Source organism: Musa acuminata, chromosome BXJ3-5 (assembly GCF_036884655.1).
Source record: "Musa acuminata AAA Group cultivar baxijiao chromosome BXJ3-5, Cavendish_Baxijiao_AAA, whole genome shotgun sequence".
Classification (NCBI taxonomy): domain Eukaryota; kingdom Viridiplantae; phylum Streptophyta; class Magnoliopsida; order Zingiberales; family Musaceae; genus Musa; species Musa acuminata.
In genome coordinates, this window is record NC_088353.1 from 44115497 (window position 1) to 44135097 (window position 19601).

A 19601-nucleotide genomic window follows, 5' to 3' on the forward strand; every position below is an offset into this window, starting at 1 on the left:
ATTAACAAAATAGTAAAATGAAAATTACCATTATTTATTCATTTATTTATTTAGAAAACAAGCCACTCCTCGAGACGTGGAAAGACCAACTCATCACTGAGAGGGTGCGATGGGACACCCACTTGGCGTTGGGTACCAATAGCATTAAGATCTTTATAGGCATGTCTCGTTTGAGATAAGGTCGCCATTGCTCCTCCCGTTCCTAAGTTTTCCTTTCTCAGGCGGGCCGACCATGGTGGCTCCTGCGACTCTCACCCTCGGCCCGTGCGCCGGCTTTGCGCCAAGCCGAGGCAATGTGCTATCTTTCCCTCGGAGGCCTTCTCTTCTCCGCCCGCTCAACTCCCACCACAAAACCCGCAACCTCCATGAAAAGCTCTGCTTTTCGTCACTCCCTGCCGTCAGAGCTGTAGCCGTGGACTCCGATCAGCTCAGCTCGTCGGAGCCCGTCCAAGAGGTATCCTCCTCTTTTGCCCTCTCTCTCTCTGTATGTCTGGTTTTGCAGCTTGTTTCTTTTGTGAATAGATTGATGCACATGACTGCAATTTGCTACAGGTTTGGTGAAATTGGGATGAATTGGCGTTTATCCACTAAAAATCCCTTCTTTCTGCCTAGATTAGTGAACGAAACGTTTCTTGACAAAGCTGAATTCTTTTTCTGAAGGATCCGATGCACACAGCTGACACATTTCATATCCTTTTTTTCTTTCAGTTCTGCAATGATAAGAAGTCTCCTCTCTTAGTATTAGTTATTCAGAAGATAAGACTTCTGTGTCAGATTAGGATAGCTGTGCTACCCTTTGCAAGAGTGTCAATGATTAGTTAAGCCTCAGTTAATGTAGCTGTTCTTTTGAGGATCTTCTGATATGAGTCGCTTAAAACTGTAGGAAAAACCAAGGAGGTACCACTTTGTGGTGGCCAATGCAAAATTCATGCTGGATGAGGAGGAACACTTCAAGGAGCTACTGTATGAGCGGCGCCGAAACTTTGAGGAGCGGAACAGAGAGCAGGACTTCTGGCTTGTTGTTGAGCCCAAGTTCTTGGACAGGTTCCCCGGCATCGTCAAGCGATTAAATAGACCTGCTGTGGCTCTTGTCTCCACAGATGGACCTTGGATGACGTAATTCTCCTCACTAGTTACTTTATATTAGCCATTGCTCATTTCAATTATTTTCTTTGTTTGCATGATTATTGTTCTTATATGCTTGCCATGTTAAAAGGAAGAAGGAACACTATTTTGTTTTGGAAGCTGTTCATTTTGAGAGTTGGTAATGAGAGAGAGTGGATGGGGGGGTCATGCTGGTGCTCTCCGGCAGAGAGTCGAATCTAAACTTGGAAACGAAGGCCAAACAGTATGATATGAACAAAAGGCATCCATCCAACTTTGGGTGCAACTTTTTTGTCGAAAGGTTTTGTTCTTTGTTCTTCTTCTTTTTTTTTTTTTTGCAGACAAATCTGATTATGAATTCCAGATGCAAGAAATATAGCTTACACCTTACCTAAGGACAATGTATGATTGTCACAAGGTTCACTTATGAACTTTACTATATTTGAATCTTACTTCTCTTTGTTTAGTTTCTGTATCTTGCTGAACTCCAATAGTGCCCATTACTTGTTTAAGTGTCATAATTGCAAAGCAAAGAACTTCTCTTTGTTTAATTTCTGTGTCTTTCCGAAGTCCGATAGTACCCATTACTTGTTTAAGTGTCATAATTGCGAAGCAAAGAAAAATCATAGGTTATGTGGGTTCTGACTCTCAAATAATTATACTGATAGCAGTCAAGACTACCCCACAAGATGAACCAGGTAGATAGGCAGTCAATGTGGCTTATAATCACCTGAGTAATCGTATCTGATTTGGTAGATTATTTTAGGAAATCACAAACCACCAGACTAAGCACAGCAGTTTTTCGACTTTCTGACAATGATGTAAGTAGCATTCAGGAATGGTTATGATATAAAGAAGGCAAGCACTGTGGTTTATGAAACAGCTACTCATGCTCTCTGGTTTCTTGTATTGGCATGTAATCTGTGTGAGCCTTTTATTATATTAACTATGGAACTAACCGGCACAACACCGAGAAAAGAAATTCTTGATCGAAAGATTAGGACTTCATCTTGATACTATATTACTTTACAGAGGGATAAACCATAAGTACAAACGAATTAAGGTGTTCAAAGTTTCAGGAAAACACATGTAGTCGGGGGCTTGGTCTACTGTATTCTCAAGATTGTTTACTTCATAGTGATTGAAAAGAAGCCTGATCGGATTAACTACATGTTCCCACCTGCAAGAATATCTTGCTATTTTACATGTTCACTCAAGGCTGGCACATACGTCAACTGGATGTTAACAATGTTTACTTACATGAGACCTTAATTGAACATGTAGTCAGGGGCTTGGTCTACTGTATTCTCAAGATTGTTTACTTTGTAGTGATTGGAAAGAAGCCTGATCGGATTAACTATATGTTCCCACCTGCAAGAATATGTTGCTATTTTACTTGCTATTTGAATTTAACCTGCACAGGAAAGTGTTTACTCAGTTGTTTCATATATATGTTCTTTTATCGTATATGTTATGTCGGAGAAACATTTCCAACTTCATCTGGACTACTGCAAATATCTAGAGTTCTTTTGCTTGGTTGCATGAGTTTACACTACGAACGAAAATGCTCAATCTGAATTCATCTCGTCTAAAATTGAAATTGATGTTGGGTTAATAGCTGGAACTTAGAAAAGAATTCACAATCGCTATCAGATTTCCTCATCTTAAAGTTGCTTCTGATGGTTTTCACAGGTTCATGAAGCTGAGACTGGACAGGGTTTTAGCAGAAAGCTTTGAAGCCGACGCTCTAGAGGAAGCTTTGGCTTACAACCCCATTGATCTTGAATTCGAAAGGCCTGAAAAGTGGACTGCGCCATATCCAAAATATGAGTTTGGATGGTGGGAACCCTTCTTGCCACCAAGCTCCTGCAAAAGCATGTCATAGATCTAACATTTTGTTCCCAAAACAAAATTGCTGGTTTCTTGCATGTAGCAGTGAATTTAATCTGAAATTTCTGAGTTTGGAGTCTGTCCTTGTGGTTAGCATGAGTATTCTTTGTTTTAGGTGTTCATATAATTCCTCTGCCATGGAACTCCCCCAGCTTTCAATTACTTGCATAACCTTCACTTACCAGTGGACATCTTCCTCATACTGTGATATGGTTTGGAGAAGAGATCAAGTGACAATTAATCACAGGAAGTGGAGAAATTAAAGAGAACAGAAGATGCTGATTGACTACTTAAATCACTAGCACAAGAAATTAACCAAGAAAACATAATGGGAGCAAGCTTTCAGTTGTCACAAAGAAGTGGTCTTTTTTGCAGCTTTATATTCTTGTGGAATCCAAGAAAGTGTTTTGCAGTTTAATGTCAGAATGTTCGCTGAGTGTCTTCATTTTATGCCTTCTTCATTAGGACCTCCACTCCATTGTCAAACTCAAGCTTCTGAATAAGAGAGAGAGAAAAGGAGAGATATTGACTTTGCCTTCATGCTTCTCCTTCTGTGCTTCCATCTTTACCACTGTCAAACCAAGTCAAATATGGATGGTTGACATGCAAGGCAATATGTAAATGCTGGACAATTACATGATTCTTTGTGTCTGTCTGCCAGTTCAATCTGGAAAAGCCAAAGAGGAAGAAGACACATGAATGGGTACTAAATGGTGCTTAGTGATGCAGGTTTCCATTGTTGGGTCTTGACCAAAATGTCAATACTTTTGTTCCACACAAACCAAAATGTGTCTGATTACCAACACAGACAGACACATAATCAAAGAATCGAAGGTTAATTACCACTCTTCAGCTCCTTATTTTTCCCTAAAAATGATATTTTCTTTCAATAAAACCAAGAATCCATTGGAACAATATATAAAGAAAAGAACTTGAGAATGCATGTCATAATTAGCAATATGATCATTTTGATGCATGGATAAAAACAACCATGCCTGCCTACTATTGATTTCATTGAATGCGCATTAAAATGAGTATGAGCTATTTCCATCATAAAAACAAGACTACAGGCTTTGAATGGAAACTAATTTTGCATGCTATCCTTTTTACTACTACAATTAGAATACATTAAATTTGTCGCATATTAGTGTATTTATTATGTACACAAAACAAGCTAAATATCTACGTAGAATATTACTTTCCCAAGTGTTTCTCGCATTTAATAACCACATTTCATCCTCTCCTATCCCCTACCTTGCTCCTGTCGATGCACCCCCCCTTGTCTTACAATTTCAACATGCTTTGCTATATATCATTCTCCAATGCTTCATCGCTGTTGAGTTACGAGATTCTGAGTTGCATGCACAGGAAGTTCGAAGATGGTGTTTCTGAGGTATCGCCTTCTCCCTCTCTCTCTCAGGTGTTTTCCTTATGGAATAGTATATCTTACCCTTTCTTCAAGATCTGTATGAGCTTTTGGATTATGTTTTGGTGAATCATGATCTTCTTGTTCGTGGGTCGATCGTCGTAAAGAAGATGATGGATCATAATTTATGTACGCAAATAACTTTCATGAAATGTTATGGTCATAACTATTTCGGTGCCATTTTCTTCTTCAAGGAGAAAGAAACATGTGGTGTTGCCCGAAGGAGGGCAAAGGAGAAGCGCAAGATTGCAAGCCCTAGAAGAGCAGAAGGCGGCAAATGCTGCAGCGTCGGCGACCGATGCTTTGCAACCTTCCAATGCTGCACAAACAAGTACGAGGAAACGAGGAAGAAAGAAGAAGGTTAGACAAGTCTGTGAGATAAATCATCTTCTTCCAAGCTTTTCTAACTGGTTTGGGATTTGCAGGAAAAACCTACAGAGGTAGCTTCTCCGAGCGACGATGGTAAGATTACAGTCCATTATTTGAGATGATATGAGTCTGAGCTTTCGTATCCTGCAATCTGATTCTCACAACGCTTTGCAGATTGGTCCGAGTCGAGCGGAGTGCAGCGGAGGGACACATATAGGCCTTGGAACCATTCGAGCGAGGCAATAGTTTCAATGGCTTTGGAGAAGCCAATACAGCTTGTCTACGTAAAGCCATTAACTACCGTTCACTCTTTGGTTACCTTTGCATGCCACATTCTGACTTCTCACCGCCAAATACGTATCCGCAGAACAACAGCGGACCGAGTTACAGAGAGAGCTTGCTACGCTTCGTGAGAGATGCAGGCCCGAAGGCGAAGATGGCGGCACAGATGAGGCTGCAGCAGTGTTGGGTGCGAGGGCATGACCTTCATGCAAGTTCTTCTGCGACCGGAGAAGCCGGACCGAGTTCCAGCACCAACTACGAGGATGACCGAGTGATGAAAGGCCCGATCTGCGAGCTGGAGACCGATGAGCTTCTTAGGCGGTTCACTGTGTTGGGCACAGCAGGAATCCCGGAGGGAAGCTTGGCAGCGAGTTCGGAGCAAAGGGTCGGTGGCAATGCAACCTTGGCTTCTCCTGTGACCGCGGCAGCACCGCCAGAATGCACCTCCATATACGATCTCTCGTTCTGGCAGTCAAAGCTGAGAGCGGATCCATCTTATGCAACTACACGGGGCCTCGGCCGGGATGCTAGCTAGCTCCGGGGATCCCAATCCCTTCAAGACGAGCTCTCTGAGTTCACTCTACAGCAGGAAGAAGTGATTCTCTTGTCCATAAACCTTTTCTTTTCGCTACCGAAGACTCAATGATGCTGTTTGTCATATAAAATAATTATTAAAATTTAAAATATATTTTTTGAATCATTTATTTCATAGATAGAATTGTAAAGATAAGATTTTTTTGGTTTAAATTATCAATTCACATCTATAAATAGATGGCATCTATATGTATAGATCTATCCAAGTCTAAGTGTTTAGGCATAAATAGTTCAAGTCCAAGAATAGTTCAGTATCTATAAGTATTTTTCTTCTTTTTAAAGTTCAATATAGTTTTTCTTTCTTTTATTTGATTTGATCTTAGACTAATAATACATTATTATTACTATTTGATAAAAAAAAATATATAATTGCATATGATCTCTTCTTTTCTTGATATTATTATCTTCGATTTCATGGATGCTCGAGCAAATAATTATCCAAAAATATTTAATCAACACAACAGATTCGACTACTCATTATTAATTAATAATATTTTATACATACATATATACATACATACATACATATATCCGCATGTAGGAATGACAACCACATTAGCTTATCAGCTTGACACAACCCTCAAATAAACCTAAGCCAATTGCGACCCATTGGAGATCGCTTTCATCATTTCATCTGCTTGGCCTTGTGGTGTCTGCAATCAGCAGGTCTGTGTGTCCGGGAACCATCATAGTCAATTGATTCATCGTCTTTATCTTGAGCCTCAAGTATGTCCAGCGTCAAGGAATCCATCATAAACTATTCCCAGAAGACCAAGATCGACCAGCTTCGACATTCTTGTACTTTGATCTTGGTGCTGACAACACTTTGACATTCATAGCCAGGCCTACAGGCAATCTTAATTGTTTCATTTTTGCAAGCACATCTATTTAGGATTCCAAATCAAAACTAAAACTCATGTGGCATGAGGCAATATTGGGGTTGGCTAATGAACAGACAGAAGCTTCGAAGAACATACCTTCGTGTGGGTCACTTTCTCCCAATTTTGTAGGAGGTAATAATAGTCAAACTCTTAGCCTTTCATCTGCATACTATTCTTGCTAGAATACACACGAAATCTACAAACGAAGAACGATCTCCAGCTTTGGCTCGCACGGTCAGCACCGAATGTCCCGGTCCCCAAGGATGTCTGATGGAACTTGTGTTGAGCTGAGAAGACATTCTGATGTCACAGAACATGAACCTGCAGCCATCTGACAGAGAGAGAGAGAGAAGGCATCAGGATAGAAAGTAAAGTTAACCTGAGTTGATGAGGTTCGATCAGTTTAACCCCAGAATTATTAACCTGCAGCAAGACGCAGACGTGTTCTTCCGCATGCGTCAATGGTTGCCGAATCGGATATGACGTACGAGATTTGCTCAGAGTCCATAATCTGTCCGACCTGTGAACGAAGAGAAATAAAATATACGACTCGGCACTTGATTCATATGTATTATATGTGAAAGGCAGGTGGTGAGCAGGTGAGATGTTATGGTCAACTTCGCCGGTGTTTGACCGGAACGAAATTGAATCGGACCTCGCCAATTTGGATCTTATCGAATCGGATTCGGATTGTGCCAGGCACCTCAAGATTCGTGCTGATCCACGCCTCTTTGCCAGGGCGTTATTGTGATTTCGACCCAGGCGACGTGCCAGCTGGAGAGAGGCACGGTGGCAGTTTCGAGACGAGGAGCCGGTACGAGGGTAGTTTGGATATTATGGAAATAAACAGATAAGGACGAGGGGGTGTTGAAGCTCCGTTATATATGCTTCTCGTCTTCCCCCCAATCTTCCCTCGCTTTCTTTTTTACTATTATTTTTTTTCCATTAATATTTTCTTCGCTTCCTCTCTCGCTTCTCTCTCTTTCTCTCTCCTCTGATCTCCGCCCTAAACCCTCGCTAAAACCTCTCTCGATTGTCGGAAAGGGTTTGTCATCTGTGATCCAGAAATAGGAGAGGAACTCGCTTCTGATTCCTTCAAATCGGGAGGGTGAAGTAAAAGGGGATCTGTCCTTTACCTTTTTCGTGGTTGATGAAACAGCGGACTGTCTCCGGCCGCCAGATCCGTCGCTACTCGCGATGAATCCGACAGCCGTCGTTCGCGGGAACCGCGGCGCTGCGGCCTTGGACGCCCCGTTGAAGTTCTCCGAGCACGTCGCCAGCTCCAGGAAGACGGTACCCGCTGCGGCGAGCAGCCGGCGGAGGAGGGTCGTGCGCTTCCACTGCACCGACGTTGACGCCACTGACTCCTCTTCTAGCGACGACGAAGAGGATGCCGGGCCCACCTGTCGCCGCGTTAAGCGGCACGTCCAGGAGATTGGGATCGAGGCCGCCCCGCGTCGGGCGCCGCCCGAGCGGCCACCCGCTGCGGCGACAGATCGGTGCGGCTGGAAAAGGTTCCGAGGCGTCCGGCGGCGGCCATGGGGCCGGTGGGCTGCGGAGATCCGGGACCCGACCCTGCGGAAGCGGGTCTGGCTCGGGACCTTCGACACGGCGGAGGAGGCGGCCGCCGTGTACGACGCCGCCGCCATGAAGCTCAAGGGCGCCAAGGCCGTAACCAACTTCCCCGTGACGAAGACGGTCACCGTCGACAGCAGCGAATCGTCTTGCGCTAGAGACGACGTCTCCGACAACCCCTTCCCCTCCCCGACCTCCGTCCTCCGTAACAACGCGGACCAGACGCCCTTCGACTTCCTCGGCTACGGCGAGGTCGACGCCTTCGGGCTACGCGTCGACCCGCCGCTCTACATAAACGATTTCTATCTGCCGCATCGGCCATCCGTTGAGGCGGCGGGCGACGGGTTCTCCGAGTTCGACGCCGACGATTTCATGCTCGAAGTGGTCACCTTAGAGTCGTTTTCTTCCTCTCCATCCAAGACGAGTGCTGTGTTGTAGCGAGCGAGTACTTCAGCTAGTGTGTTGCGGAATTTTTCATCTTTTTTTCTATATTGTTTATATTTCTAAGGTTTCAAAAGGAGAGAGAAAAAAAAAATAGTGGGGAGGGGTATACAGAATTTACAGATTAAGGAGCGCTGTTACCATTAATGTTGTGGAGTGAGAGGCACGAGGGTGTGACGGCCAGCTTTCCTTCAATTCCACGGCTGGCCGTGGAAAGGTCAGATATATATCTATATATATAACTCCTCTGTTTCTTTTCTTTTTTACAAAGAGGGGCTGTCGTCGTGTACGGCGATAATATCTTCCGCGGCATATTTGAAGAGTTTGTCGGGCTGTGGCTGGCGGGGCGCGGCAGGCGTGGCGTACATTCTCACCGTCGATTGAGATCGGAGGTCACGCGGCGGGTGAGTGCGAAGCAAAACCCCACGTCTGTCTGTTCTGGAAATGACGGAAGCGCCCCCTCGCCGTGGATTTTTCCACTCCTCGACGTGATCAGCCGTCTCCGCGAGTGGTCGGAAAGCCATCGCTCCATGATCCACGCGGAGCCGTCTGATCGGCGTGCATGCGTGGCAATCCACGTGCCCTAAAATATGATTGGACTGGGATTAACGGGTTCGGATCATCCTAGTATGTTTTGCTCAATCATGGCATCGGATTCGCCGAGGGTCCTCACCCAAGTCTTCAAGTGGCGGAAAGAAGTGTCTCACCCATTCGCCGACGGACCACCGAGCTGCGTTGTTGTGCGGTCGGATCCACCTCGTCCTCCGCCTCCACCATGTCCTTTGCCCGTGGAAAGCGGAAAAGGAAGCACACATGGTCCAAGTCGGTGGAGCTCTAAAGATCTCAGTGCAGGAGAAGAAGAACCAGCCCATACTCCTCGGTGGTCCTGGAGGGACCAGGTCAGCGCAGGAAGTCTCTATCTTCGGTGCGATGGTCTTAGAAGCTTCTTCTTTGCCACTAGCGGGAGCAGAAACTGTTGTCCTGTTCGATTTCCTGCACTGAGTTGGATCGAAACGACAAGGATAGTACAGAAACTATCTCTGCATCGAGAGTGTTGTTATCTGCGACTCGTTGTAAGTAAGATCAGCAGTGTTAATGCCGTCCTATGAAATGAATATCTATACCAAAAACAAAAAAAAGCATAACTATCGGAAATAGTTCGCTCTAGTGTTCTTTCTGTTGGAAAATGACTTCGAGGCTAGCAGACAAGACCTGAATCTTTCTGATCATTGAAGACAAAACACAGGTAGCCAAAGTTCCAAAAGGAACATTTCTTGGGATAATCTTTCGAAAGGAACTCGGACAAGGGAATTGGAGCATGAAATAAAGCTGCTTTTTAGCTTGCATTATCCCATCTTGCAGAAACCATTCAGCGTGGTGGTCCAGCAAAATAAAGGACATGCATGTTCCTTCTCACCAGCTAATTCAAAATTATGGTCTTCAGCATGAAGCTTTGCCCTATCATTCGCGATGAAATATGGTCAAACAAACATCTCCTTTTGTCTACGGGAAAAAAAAAAAAAGGCTTTGCTTCTATTTTAATTATTTATTAGCATAATAATTAAGAAGAACTGTGACAATGACCTGTACGTGGCATCTCTAAGCTCACGACACGTGTCATGTTTAATAGGCGGCTCGGTCCATCTCGTTCCATCGCATCGCGATCAAAAGAAGACCCATCGCATGTGGCCCGGTCCATCTAGTAAGATCGGAATAGTTGGCCCGGTCCATCTAGTAAGATCGGATTGGGTTCGGCCCGGTCCATCGCGATAAAAGGAAGACCCACCGTAGACCAGGAGTCGTCTTCTTAAATCCGATCGACCCATTGGGGGAAGTCGGCGGCCACCAAATCATCGCGGTTCCCGTCGGCGGCTACCGGTGATTCTCGTCCAGGGCACGGTTCGACAACTTGGAACGTATCTTTTCAGGTGAGTTCCTGTGGCTCCAATTCGTCCCGCGAACTCTGGTTTTGTCGCCATACGAGGAGGACCTCACCTTGCTTCCCGTTTAAATCTGCCCATTCTTGGCATTGATTGCCGACTCTGAATCCATATTTTATGTCCAATAATTGTGTCTGTCGGTCTCTGCATCATGGATGGGAAGTTCTTTGCGAGTTCATGCTTTGCTCATCATCTTTTGTTCGACCAACAGACGGAGCAAATCTCACGAAGTCGCTCAAAGATTTTCTATCAGTGTATGATTCTGGAAACTATTAGGGAATTGGGTGGTTTGCGTGCCTAGTTTCGGCTCCGATAGCCCACTTCAAGGTTCCATGAGACCACAAGCTTTCATGGGTTCGCCGGTCGGGTGTCGAAGTCAAATAGCTGGAGATCAAGAGCGATACGGATTCAGTCGGAAGCTTTAGGTGCCTATTTTGTAGAGCTGAGGATTTGCTAGTGAGGAGAGAAAGCAAAGCAGCCACCTTTCACTTATGAAGAAACGAAATTTAAATGAGAAGAAATATATGTTGAACAGTCTTCAAATAGGTCTTGGTATAAGAGGCACCTCATAGATACAACGCCTTGGAATAGAGAATCCAGGGTATTTTGTCCGTTCATGTTGGAGGAGAATGTTCTTGGGTATGTGCTCCTTGGAAGACCCTTTCTTTTTGTATGCATATGAGCACCTTCAAGGCAAAAATTATATATCCATGAGAATTTAAAGATGAATGTATGAGTATAGGATGCTTTTACAGAATATATGCAAAGAAGTCCTTTAATATCGATGCTATAATGCGTTTGAGTAAATGATTCAACACTTTTTTAAGTGAATCCTCCTCTGGTAATATTAGTTGGATCTATTTTGGTAACATTTATTTAGGTTTTATCTCTTTTAACATGGGTGTCATCGTCGAACGAGCTCAAATCTCCGGTATACTGCTCGTAGTTATTTTACTGAGCTTCCAATTAAAATATCATCATTATTTGCAATTTGATTCCTTACCCATATTTTTGGACATGACTTACTTTTGATTAGAATTTAGTTTCTTTGGATCTGATTATACTTTTTGGTTCATGAATATAGCTTTTATTAATATGTCTTTGCTTTGATTTCTGTTTTCACAGCGGAAGCTGGTTATCTTGCTATTTGGACTCCAACTCTTTAACTCATGGGGAACTGTTCAGGAAAAGTGAGAAGTTACCAATGGATGACATCAGCTCATGATGACTGTTTAGAATTTGTGGTTTAAGCAAATTATAATTTGTTGCTTGTTATTGCTGGTGCTTGGATTTCATGCTTTCCTTTTTAATTTACTAATTTTGAAAGCTTTTTTTTTTTGCTTTATTTTCTACTTATTTGTGCTTTTCCATATATGCTGTCTCTCAAAAACTAACAAAGTTTATGCATGCATCCAAGCATGGATTGCATGTGCTAGTGAAATTAGGAAAAGGGTGGGTCTTGTGGTTAATGGAGAATTTATTTGTATTAGCAATAATGTTTTGAGTAGCTAAATTGCAGCTATAAAATCTCTGATCATGAGCTTTATCAAACACATATATGGTTACACATTTTTTAGGAAAATATTTGTGCACTTTCATGATTACATCTCCCACTCATATTGTCTGGATTCGGCATTGCTAGAGATTGAAAGTTCATACGCTATCTGTTGACAACTAGAGGAATCTCCTGCCTTTTCTAAATAAACTTAAATGGTTCGATTATTTCACCTTATTGTGTAGAAACCTGATGGATTTATGAATATCTTTGTCATAACATCTGATATCGGATTAATTTATATTTCTCCATCATTTCCAACCTTTAGTCAGTGACTATTTGGTGACCTTTTATGCTGTCTTTCCATTTCCTTCAGAAAGGGACAGGTAGTGATCTTGAAGAGGAGATAGACTTCGGAGGTGGAAATGTGCATGTAATTACTAGAAAAGAGAGCTGGGATCAAAAGATTTTGGAAGCAAACAAGGATGGCAAGATCGTAAGTGAACTAAGACAACCTCACTTATATTTGGACACATCACACCAAATATTGTTATAGAATTTACTTACATAGTCACATAATTTACTTACAGAAGCATTCAATGTAACTTTGAGATCAACTTGAATTGCTCTCACCTTCATACTGTTTTTCAAATAGGTGCTTTTAAGTGTTACGTACAGAATGTTATATTCAAAATTATAGATATCAGTACTTCCAAAAGTAACTATGGAATTGTGATCACCTCACTTACATGTTGAGAGTGGTCAAGAAAAATAATGAAAGTGTTAGTAACTTGTTGAGACCAATAATCTTGCATTCACTCAGATATGTTTTCTAATGCATACACATTTAGCATCAGGTAGATATATGTCCTTATTCTATAATTGGACAAACTGGCATGAACTTTGATTTCTATTCCTACAGGTTGTAGCAAATTTCAGTGCATCTTGGTGTGGCCCATGCAGAATGATAGCACCTCTTTATAAGGAGCTGTCTCAGAAGTATCCGTCACTGATGTTTTTGACAATAGATGTTGATGAATTAATGGTAAGATCGACATTATCTTAATCTTGTCCATTGCAATTTTTCATGTCAATTATGCACATACTATTGTTTAGGATGACTTTTCCTTGAAAGACCAATAGTTTTGTGCTTGTCTGAGTTTACGTATCCTAGTTCCTGCTTGTTAATTCGTCGTCATCCCTTCTCTATATTTGTATGTGCACGTCATCCTTGAGCTTGCTTGAAGACATTCGCCGAAGTATCTCTTATTCAAGGCATCAAGTATTTTTTTCTTTCAATTATCTTTCGCATATAACCAAGTAGCGATGGAATAAAAGTGAAACAGTTTACCCCACATCTTGTATCGAAAAAGCAAATTAGTTTTTTCATTGTTCGTTTGGGTAGTAGGGTTTTCAAAATCAGTTTTTAAAGTTTGTGGATCAACATTAGAGAAGTTCTGGGCCGACCATATTTGGCTTACGGTATACTTTTAAGCATGGGCTGTACATGTTTCAGGAATTTAGTTCGTCGTGGGATATACGTGCAACTCCAACATTCTTATTCCTGAAAGATGGGCAGCAGTTGGATAAGGTGATTGGTGCTAATAGGCCTGAGCTGGAGAAGAAGATAATCATGTCTGTGGATTCCTTAGTTCAGTGCTCCAAGGGCTCAAATTGATGAAGAGAAGGCGTCGTAACATAATATGGTATGACCTAATCCTATTCTCTTCTTTGAACACGTATTATGCCGGTCATCATTTTCCTGTTCAACTTAAGTTGCTCTACTTGACGTGACAGGCAGTAGAAAAAATGGAGGTTCATGCGATATAGTCACTGTTTTCGCAAGAATTAAGTGATATTAAAGAAGCTGTAGTGATTTTACATATGGAGGTTCATGCAGTCAGTGTCACTGTCGAGCCGCTACTTGACTTGACAAGCAGAGGAGACTAGCTGAAAGGCACTAGAAGCTGTAGTGATTTTACTCCATGTACATGCGTAGAATACAAAAGCCTATGTACTTATCTGGACATACATGTATACCTTGGCAGAATCCAGTCCTAAACTTAGGGTGTTATGGTACTGGAAGATGGATAATTGATATCCGAAAGAGTGGAGTGTGCTTTGTATTATCAATGATGATATCACAGTGCAATGAAGAATTATTTAGAGTGATGTGTATAGCAGCTCAGATTTCCAATGCTGTGGGTGAGAAGGCAAGGAGGACGATGGCTCGCGGGTGAACACAACGGGGAGCCATTGTAGTGGTAGTTGATGCAGGTCATCAGAAGGCATCAAAATCCATATACATCTGTGAAAATGAAAGTCTCAGTAATAACATGCCAAAGGAGGGAGAAGCAACGGACGGAATAAATGAAAGCTTTGATATTAGTCATGTTACTGTGATCCACACCTTTGCCCACACAAACAAACACTGAAACAAAGTGCATGAATAAATGAAAGCTAGCCAAACTGAGTGCACTCAGATCCTGAATAGTACAATTACGTGCACTCCCAACAGATAGAGATCCCCAAACGGGAATGTTGTGCATGCTGCAGTTAACAGCTAAGTCGGAAACTGTTCCGAAACAATCTTGCCATGAACACGCCCGCCCGCCCTTCTGTCAGCTTAGAGGGCTGGGCTTCTGAAGGAAAGGAGCAGGCCTCACGTACGTGAACCCTGCAAAGTCGTTCTCTCCGGCGACCGGGCTTGCGACCGGCGAATCCAACACCGACATGCTCGTCCATCGCTCGTCGAAGTTGGCGATGCAGGTCTTTCCGGCAACATTAGGCCGGAAGCTAGGCAGGATTTCCCGGGCCTCCAGTTTTCGCCAGTTGATCGATTTGAACCACTTATGGTTCTTTATCTCGTTGCTCCCACCAGGGCCACTCCCGAGCCGCTTGCTTGCTTCTTTCTGCAACAACTGGGGGGAAGGAACAAGGAACAACCTAAGAAATCTTTGATGGTCCTTCAAAGATTAGAAGTTTAACAGTGATCATGGAGGATGTTTGAGGCAAAGTGCAAGAGCATAGACTTCTTACGCCTTTCAGTAAGGAATGGGCTTCGCTGGACAAGTAAGCAGGCAGCTTTATCTTCTCCCTCATTATCTTCTGCTGCATTTTCTCTCTGTTACTACTGAAAAAAGGTGGCTGCGAATGTAACAAGTGTATTCTGACGTGAGACATTATACAAGGACAACATAGGAAGAATGAAGACTAGATTCGAACAGAGAGTCGGACCTTCCCAGTGAGCATCTCGAACAACAGGATTCCAACACTCCACCAATCAGCAGCTTTGTCATGGCCTTTTCCGAGAACGATTTCAGGAGCCATGTACTCGAGCGTCCCACAGAGGGAGTTTGATCTAGTATTTTCATCAAACTCTTTTGCCAGACCAAAGTCAGTTAACATGGCCTGAACGGAAAAAATTCATGTTGAGAAAAAACAGGAAGAAGGTGCAGATTGGGAAAATGGGAAAAAAAAAGAGGAAGACAGATATGCTCACATGACCGTCTGCATCGAGGAGAATGTTCTCAGGCTTGAGGTCCCTGTGCATTATACCATTCGTATGAAGGTGGGAAACAGCAGATACTATTTCAGCTGCATACGTGCGAGCAAGATCCTCTCTGATAATGTAACCAAAAAGTTAGGTTCTACTGTGATATTCTTCCAAGTATTGCTTGCAAACGTTAGTTTGAGAAACATAAATTACCTGAACAAGCCATGGTTATAGAGCTGAAAAAATAGATGTCCTCCATTTATAAAATCGAGCACAAGATACAGGCGGTACTTTGTCTGCACAGTAGGATAAAGTATATAAAGGAGGATGAGTTTAGAAGGCCATGACAGAAACTCTCAGTTGGTAAATATCTTCATCAGAAAGCGTTTATGATCAACAGGTCTTTCGAGTAACCAGAAGCTGATAGTGTAAAAAAAAACCCTAGTATCAGTTACTGTCCTACACACACATAACGGATCGTTCTTGTGCCTTTGTTGGTTACCATAATGATTGTTACAGATGCTGTAATACATAACCTAGATAAGTAAACAAAGATGATGCTTGTGCACATAATGCAAGAATATTCGAATCGCTAAGATTGGCTTCATAGTTACAAAGGCTATGGCAGGAATTACAGGTACTGGGAGTTGGCAAACAACAAGCTCCCATAAGTTTCCTAAGATTTGGCTTCACTGGTTGGACTTTCTAATGTCCAATTTCATGTGTCATCTTACCATAAGTTTCTATTGCTCATTGTTTGAACAATCTTATGAATGGGTCCAAAAGAGCAGGTTGATCTTGTAGCCTTATATTTGGAGGTCGTTCATGGGGATACGAAACATGATTTTGTCATGATTGCACATCAAAATATACTGCTTAACTTCAAGCAGTTTGCTGCATATGAGGACGGCCTTAGTTGGACAATAGCTTGACCCTTATGCCTGAGCAACCCAATTCTTGAGGTGCTGTATCATGTCATTAACAGACTGCTTCAATATAACAAAAAGGTAACAGATTTTACAAGTTATGCAACTTATAACTTTCATGAGTGTATTACTTTCAAATTTTTAAAAATGAAAAGAAGTTCCACTTAATTTTCCCCCTAGATGTAGCAATGGAATAAAATCCTGTATAAAAGGGTGAAACCAGTGCCTGAGGTTCCTACCAGTACAGGGTTTGGGGACAATCACTATACACATCAAATATTTTATAGTGCATAATATTCAGTATCCGGACATTAAAATTATAATAATAGAACAATGGTCAATATTCTATTCTAGCTCACAGCACCTATGAATCAAAATTCAGAAACGATCAAGGAAAATTTCACACCTGGAATGAGTATCTTAGTTGGACGATGAAAGGGTGATCAACTTTTGTCAAAATATCTCGCTCAGCTTTCATGTATTCAGCATGGTTCTTTTCCATAATCTTATCCTTCCGCATAACCTTCATTGCATAGATTTCAGAAGTGCCTCTTTTTTTCACCTGAAAGACTTTTCCAAATGCACCTTTCCCAACTAGCTTCAAAACCTCAAAGTCTGAAAGCCCTATGACCTCACATTTCTCAGATATTGAACCATGCGTCTCCGTGAAAGAGGTGGATGACTCCAGATCACCAGTCACTTCAGACGCACACTCCAAAAGTTCCAATGAATTGTCAGTCTCATGTATTGTGAGTTTGCTGAGCTGCAAGGACTGACTAACTGGAGTTGAAGGCCCCACCAAAGAATGTGATCGCTTGTAAATGACCACTGGATTGTCATAAACTGTCTCATTTGGAACCGATTCAGGTGCCTGATTATCAGGATTCATAACATTCACGTTAACTGAGGTCTGAACAGGGCCAGGACCAAACACATCAGAGAAATCAAACTCCATGTTCTCAGATACCGCAACATCAGGGGGACCTGTTGGAAGAAGTATCTCCATGTTTAAGTTCTTGCGACCGGTGATTTTGGTCACACTATTCATCTCAGAGGAAACCATATTTCAAAGTGCTAATCAGGTTTTGAATTTGGTGCAAGTCGCCGAAATTCCCGTCCCTGCTAAATCTGGCCTCCTCCGCAAGTCTCAAAGACAACCGATGATGAAGGATTCCTGACAATGGCCTTGAATAGCTGGAAGTCCACACGTACAACAGGAAATCCCAGGAACCCAGGGAGTAAGCACACCAAAAGACCAAAGTTGCTCTTGTTTCCCGATGTGCAGGAAACAGTAGATGCTACTGTGCTTCTTGAATTCATTAAGATTAAGTTGTCCAGAGCTGATTAACAGATTGAAAAAACCATGAGTTGTCAAGACAAAGAACAATCTGAGTTTGACCGAAAAGCATGCTTCTTACAGTGAACCATTCATTTGCTAGAACTACATAAATGAAGTTCCTCTTAGCAAGAAAATCAGATGCTGGACCAAGGTAATCAATTTCCAGGTAAGTGTTATTAGCGTAGACTAGAGGGAAAGTCAAATTTTCAACTAAATTTGGACTGAAATTTCTCATAATTTTGAGATGATTGGAAGAGGCTTCCATCATTACTTTTGTTAACTATTTTAGGTAAATGTTTAAAGTCATGTTTTGTGTTGTATTAAGGTCTACGAGTCACGATTGGGGTATAATTTGATTAGATTTGAGCAACGAGAGTCTACCGGAGGCAATAAAGCATCAAACCTAATGAAAAATTTAGACAGAGTTGATATAAAAGAAAGTCTACCAGAGGCAATAAAGCATCAAACCAAGGTGTCTTAAATAAAACTGAAGACCCCATTGATATAAAAGAGATGAATCAATAACTCAAATAATAAGCAGATAAAAAATCAATGATATCAAATTGTCATAATGTCTGACATGTCAGCCAATATCTACATTTACTTTATGTTGGCTCATTAAAAGAACCACCATAGCAATTGTGAGGCATTAAATAAACTCCAACTCTGGATTTGCACCAGAAAATGAACTTGAAATGGGTACAATAATAAATTCGAACAAGTGGTAATAGATCAGGTACCAAGAGAAGTAAGCAGAAACGTTAGATTTTATCGTGAAGACCTAAATTTCAATGACTTGTGAAATAAAAAGAGCCAAAAACTCACGAAAGGAAGCGTACGGTTCTGATACCTCCATCCGAAATTGTGAAAGAGGGAGGAGAATCCGTAGCCTAAACTTCCTCGTTAGGTGTTCCAGGTCCACTACAGGCAGATCGAAAGAACAAACGGAATATTTTCGACATATCTTAGGAAATCCTTTCCGACTGGCATGACAAACCCCCTCTTTTCCTCCATCAACACCAAGATCCCATGTTTTCTTTCTCTATTTAACCGTTCCCAACCAAGATACCAAGTAGGAATCAAATTAAACAAGATCAAAACATCAGAAAACACATCGCATCATCTAGCTTCCTCCAACCCATCGACGGACCCCGAATTCAACCACAAGAAGCCCCGATAAAAGAAGAAAAGCTTCACAACAAAAAAGATGCAAGATTCCTTCACCGAATCCTCAGGAGATTATGTGAAGGGAGCGGATCTGAGGGGGTCACCAAGAAAAGACCCAAGGATCTCGATCCGGCACAGAAACCCTAGCCCTAAGCGCAACAGATTACACCACAAGAAACAAGCAGCAGCGGGAGGAGGGAGGGGAGGGGGGGAAGCGAATTCCCATACCTTGCGAGGGCGAGCGACGATCGGGAGACGGGAAACCGCTGCGGGGCGATCGAGTGGCGGCCTCCGACGGTCACTTTATATTCCCCCATCTATAAAGAAAAGCCAATCAGGCGTTTCCGTGAACGAGCCGAGCTCCGGGACGACACGTGGCGCTCCCTGAATGGAACTGATGGTTGAGCGCGTGTGAACACGCGCAAATCCTGGCTTGCCCTTCAACGAAGCGGCGACGGGTACCACTATGCGGACGCGCGCACGAAATAATCTATCCGGATCCACCCTTTATCCGTGGGACCAGGTTGAAGTTAAATCTAGTCCGTCCGTTGCCGATCCGTCCGCGCGGCGAGAGGTCGTCATGGTTTCACGCATAAGATTTCTATGGAAGCATTCGGATGGTGATGTGGATGGGGGCGGCTTTCGGTTCCGTGGCCGAGCGCGGATTTAGACGCCA

The 19601-nt window shown here is 42.6% G+C and overlaps 5 protein-coding genes across 5 annotated transcripts; 4 read left to right on the forward strand and 1 right to left on the reverse strand.

Annotated features, from left to right (window-relative positions):
- The first annotated feature begins 169 nt into the window (after positions 1-169).
- LOC135637981 (protein YCF54, chloroplastic-like) lies at positions 170-3073 on the forward strand. The gene is made up of 3 exons (XM_065150889.1): positions 170-454; positions 884-1116; positions 2797-3073. Exons 1-3 carry the CDS (start codon positions 233-235, stop codon positions 2987-2989), a joined length of 648 nt encoding a protein of 215 aa, XP_065006961.1. The 5' UTR covers positions 170-232; the 3' UTR covers positions 2990-3073.
- Positions 3074-4373: 1300 nt separating this feature from the next.
- On the forward strand, positions 4374-5702 carry LOC135638458 (uncharacterized). Its single transcript, XM_065151567.1, has 5 exons — positions 4374-4387; positions 4615-4780; positions 4846-4882; positions 4964-5073; positions 5157-5702. The coding sequence occupies exons 1-5, from the start codon at positions 4374-4376 to the stop codon at positions 5604-5606; spliced, it is 777 nt and encodes a 258-aa protein (XP_065007639.1). The 3' UTR covers positions 5607-5702.
- A 1751-nt stretch (positions 5703-7453) lies between these two features.
- LOC103986208 (pathogenesis-related genes transcriptional activator PTI6) lies at positions 7454-8821 on the forward strand. The gene has a single exon (XM_009404141.3). It carries the CDS (start codon positions 7744-7746, stop codon positions 8557-8559), a length of 816 nt encoding a protein of 271 aa, XP_009402416.2. The 5' UTR covers positions 7454-7743; the 3' UTR covers positions 8560-8821.
- Positions 8822-10347: 1526 nt separating this feature from the next.
- On the forward strand, positions 10348-14169 carry LOC135638066 (thioredoxin H4-1-like). The gene is made up of 6 exons (XM_065151016.1): positions 10348-10490; positions 11628-11692; positions 12374-12493; positions 12920-13042; positions 13514-13703; positions 13795-14169. Exons 2-5 carry the CDS (start codon positions 11672-11674, stop codon positions 13673-13675), a joined length of 426 nt encoding a protein of 141 aa, XP_065007088.1. The 5' UTR covers positions 10348-10490; positions 11628-11671; the 3' UTR covers positions 13676-13703; positions 13795-14169.
- Positions 14170-14361: 192 nt separating this feature from the next.
- On the reverse strand, positions 14362-19304 carry LOC135638065 (serine/threonine-protein kinase AtPK2/AtPK19-like). The gene is made up of 7 exons (XM_065151015.1): positions 19154-19304; positions 16826-17759; positions 15707-15789; positions 15500-15620; positions 15235-15408; positions 15037-15144; positions 14362-14918 (listed from the first exon to the last, which is right to left on the reverse strand). The coding sequence occupies exons 2-7, from the start codon at positions 17480-17482 to the stop codon at positions 14619-14621; spliced, it is 1443 nt and encodes a 480-aa protein (XP_065007087.1). The 5' UTR covers positions 17483-17759; positions 19154-19304; the 3' UTR covers positions 14362-14618.
- Between the last annotated feature and the right edge of the window lie 297 nt (positions 19305-19601).

Coding starts and splice junctions, on each gene's coding strand:
- LOC135637981 (XM_065150889.1), top strand. CDS start 233: ATGGTGGCTCCTGCGACTCTCACCCTCGGCCCGTGCGCCGGCTTTGCG. Junction 455..883: donor CGTCGGAGCCCGTCCAAGAG/GTATCCTCCTCT, acceptor TTAAAACTGTAG/GAAAAACCAAGGAGGTACCA. Junction 1,117..2,796: donor ACAGATGGACCTTGGATGAC/GTAATTCTCCTC, acceptor TGGTTTTCACAG/GTTCATGAAGCTGAGACTGG.
- LOC135638458 (XM_065151567.1), top strand. Junction 4,883..4,963: donor AGCTTCTCCGAGCGACGATG/GTAAGATTACAG, acceptor AACGCTTTGCAG/ATTGGTCCGAGTCGAGCGGA. Junction 5,074..5,156: donor AGCCAATACAGCTTGTCTAC/GTAAAGCCATTA, acceptor ACGTATCCGCAG/AACAACAGCGGACCGAGTTA.
- LOC103986208 (XM_009404141.3), top strand. CDS start 7,744: ATGAATCCGACAGCCGTCGTTCGCGGGAACCGCGGCGCTGCGGCCTTG.
- LOC135638066 (XM_065151016.1), top strand. CDS start 11,672: ATGGGGAACTGTTCAGGAAAA. Junction 11,693..12,373: donor TGGGGAACTGTTCAGGAAAA/GTGAGAAGTTAC, acceptor CATTTCCTTCAG/AAAGGGACAGGTAGTGATCT. Junction 12,494..12,919: donor CAAACAAGGATGGCAAGATC/GTAAGTGAACTA, acceptor CTATTCCTACAG/GTTGTAGCAAATTTCAGTGC.
- LOC135638065 (XM_065151015.1), bottom strand. CDS start 17,482: ATGGTTTCCTCTGAGATGAATAGTGTGACCAAAATCACCGGTCGCAAG. Junction 15,790..16,825: donor AACTAAGATACTCATTCCAG/GTGTGAAATTTT, acceptor CCTACTGTGCAG/ACAAAGTACCGCCTGTATCT. Junction 15,621..15,706: donor TATAACCATGGCTTGTTCAG/GTAATTTATGTT, acceptor TTACATTATCAG/AGAGGATCTTGCTCGCACGT.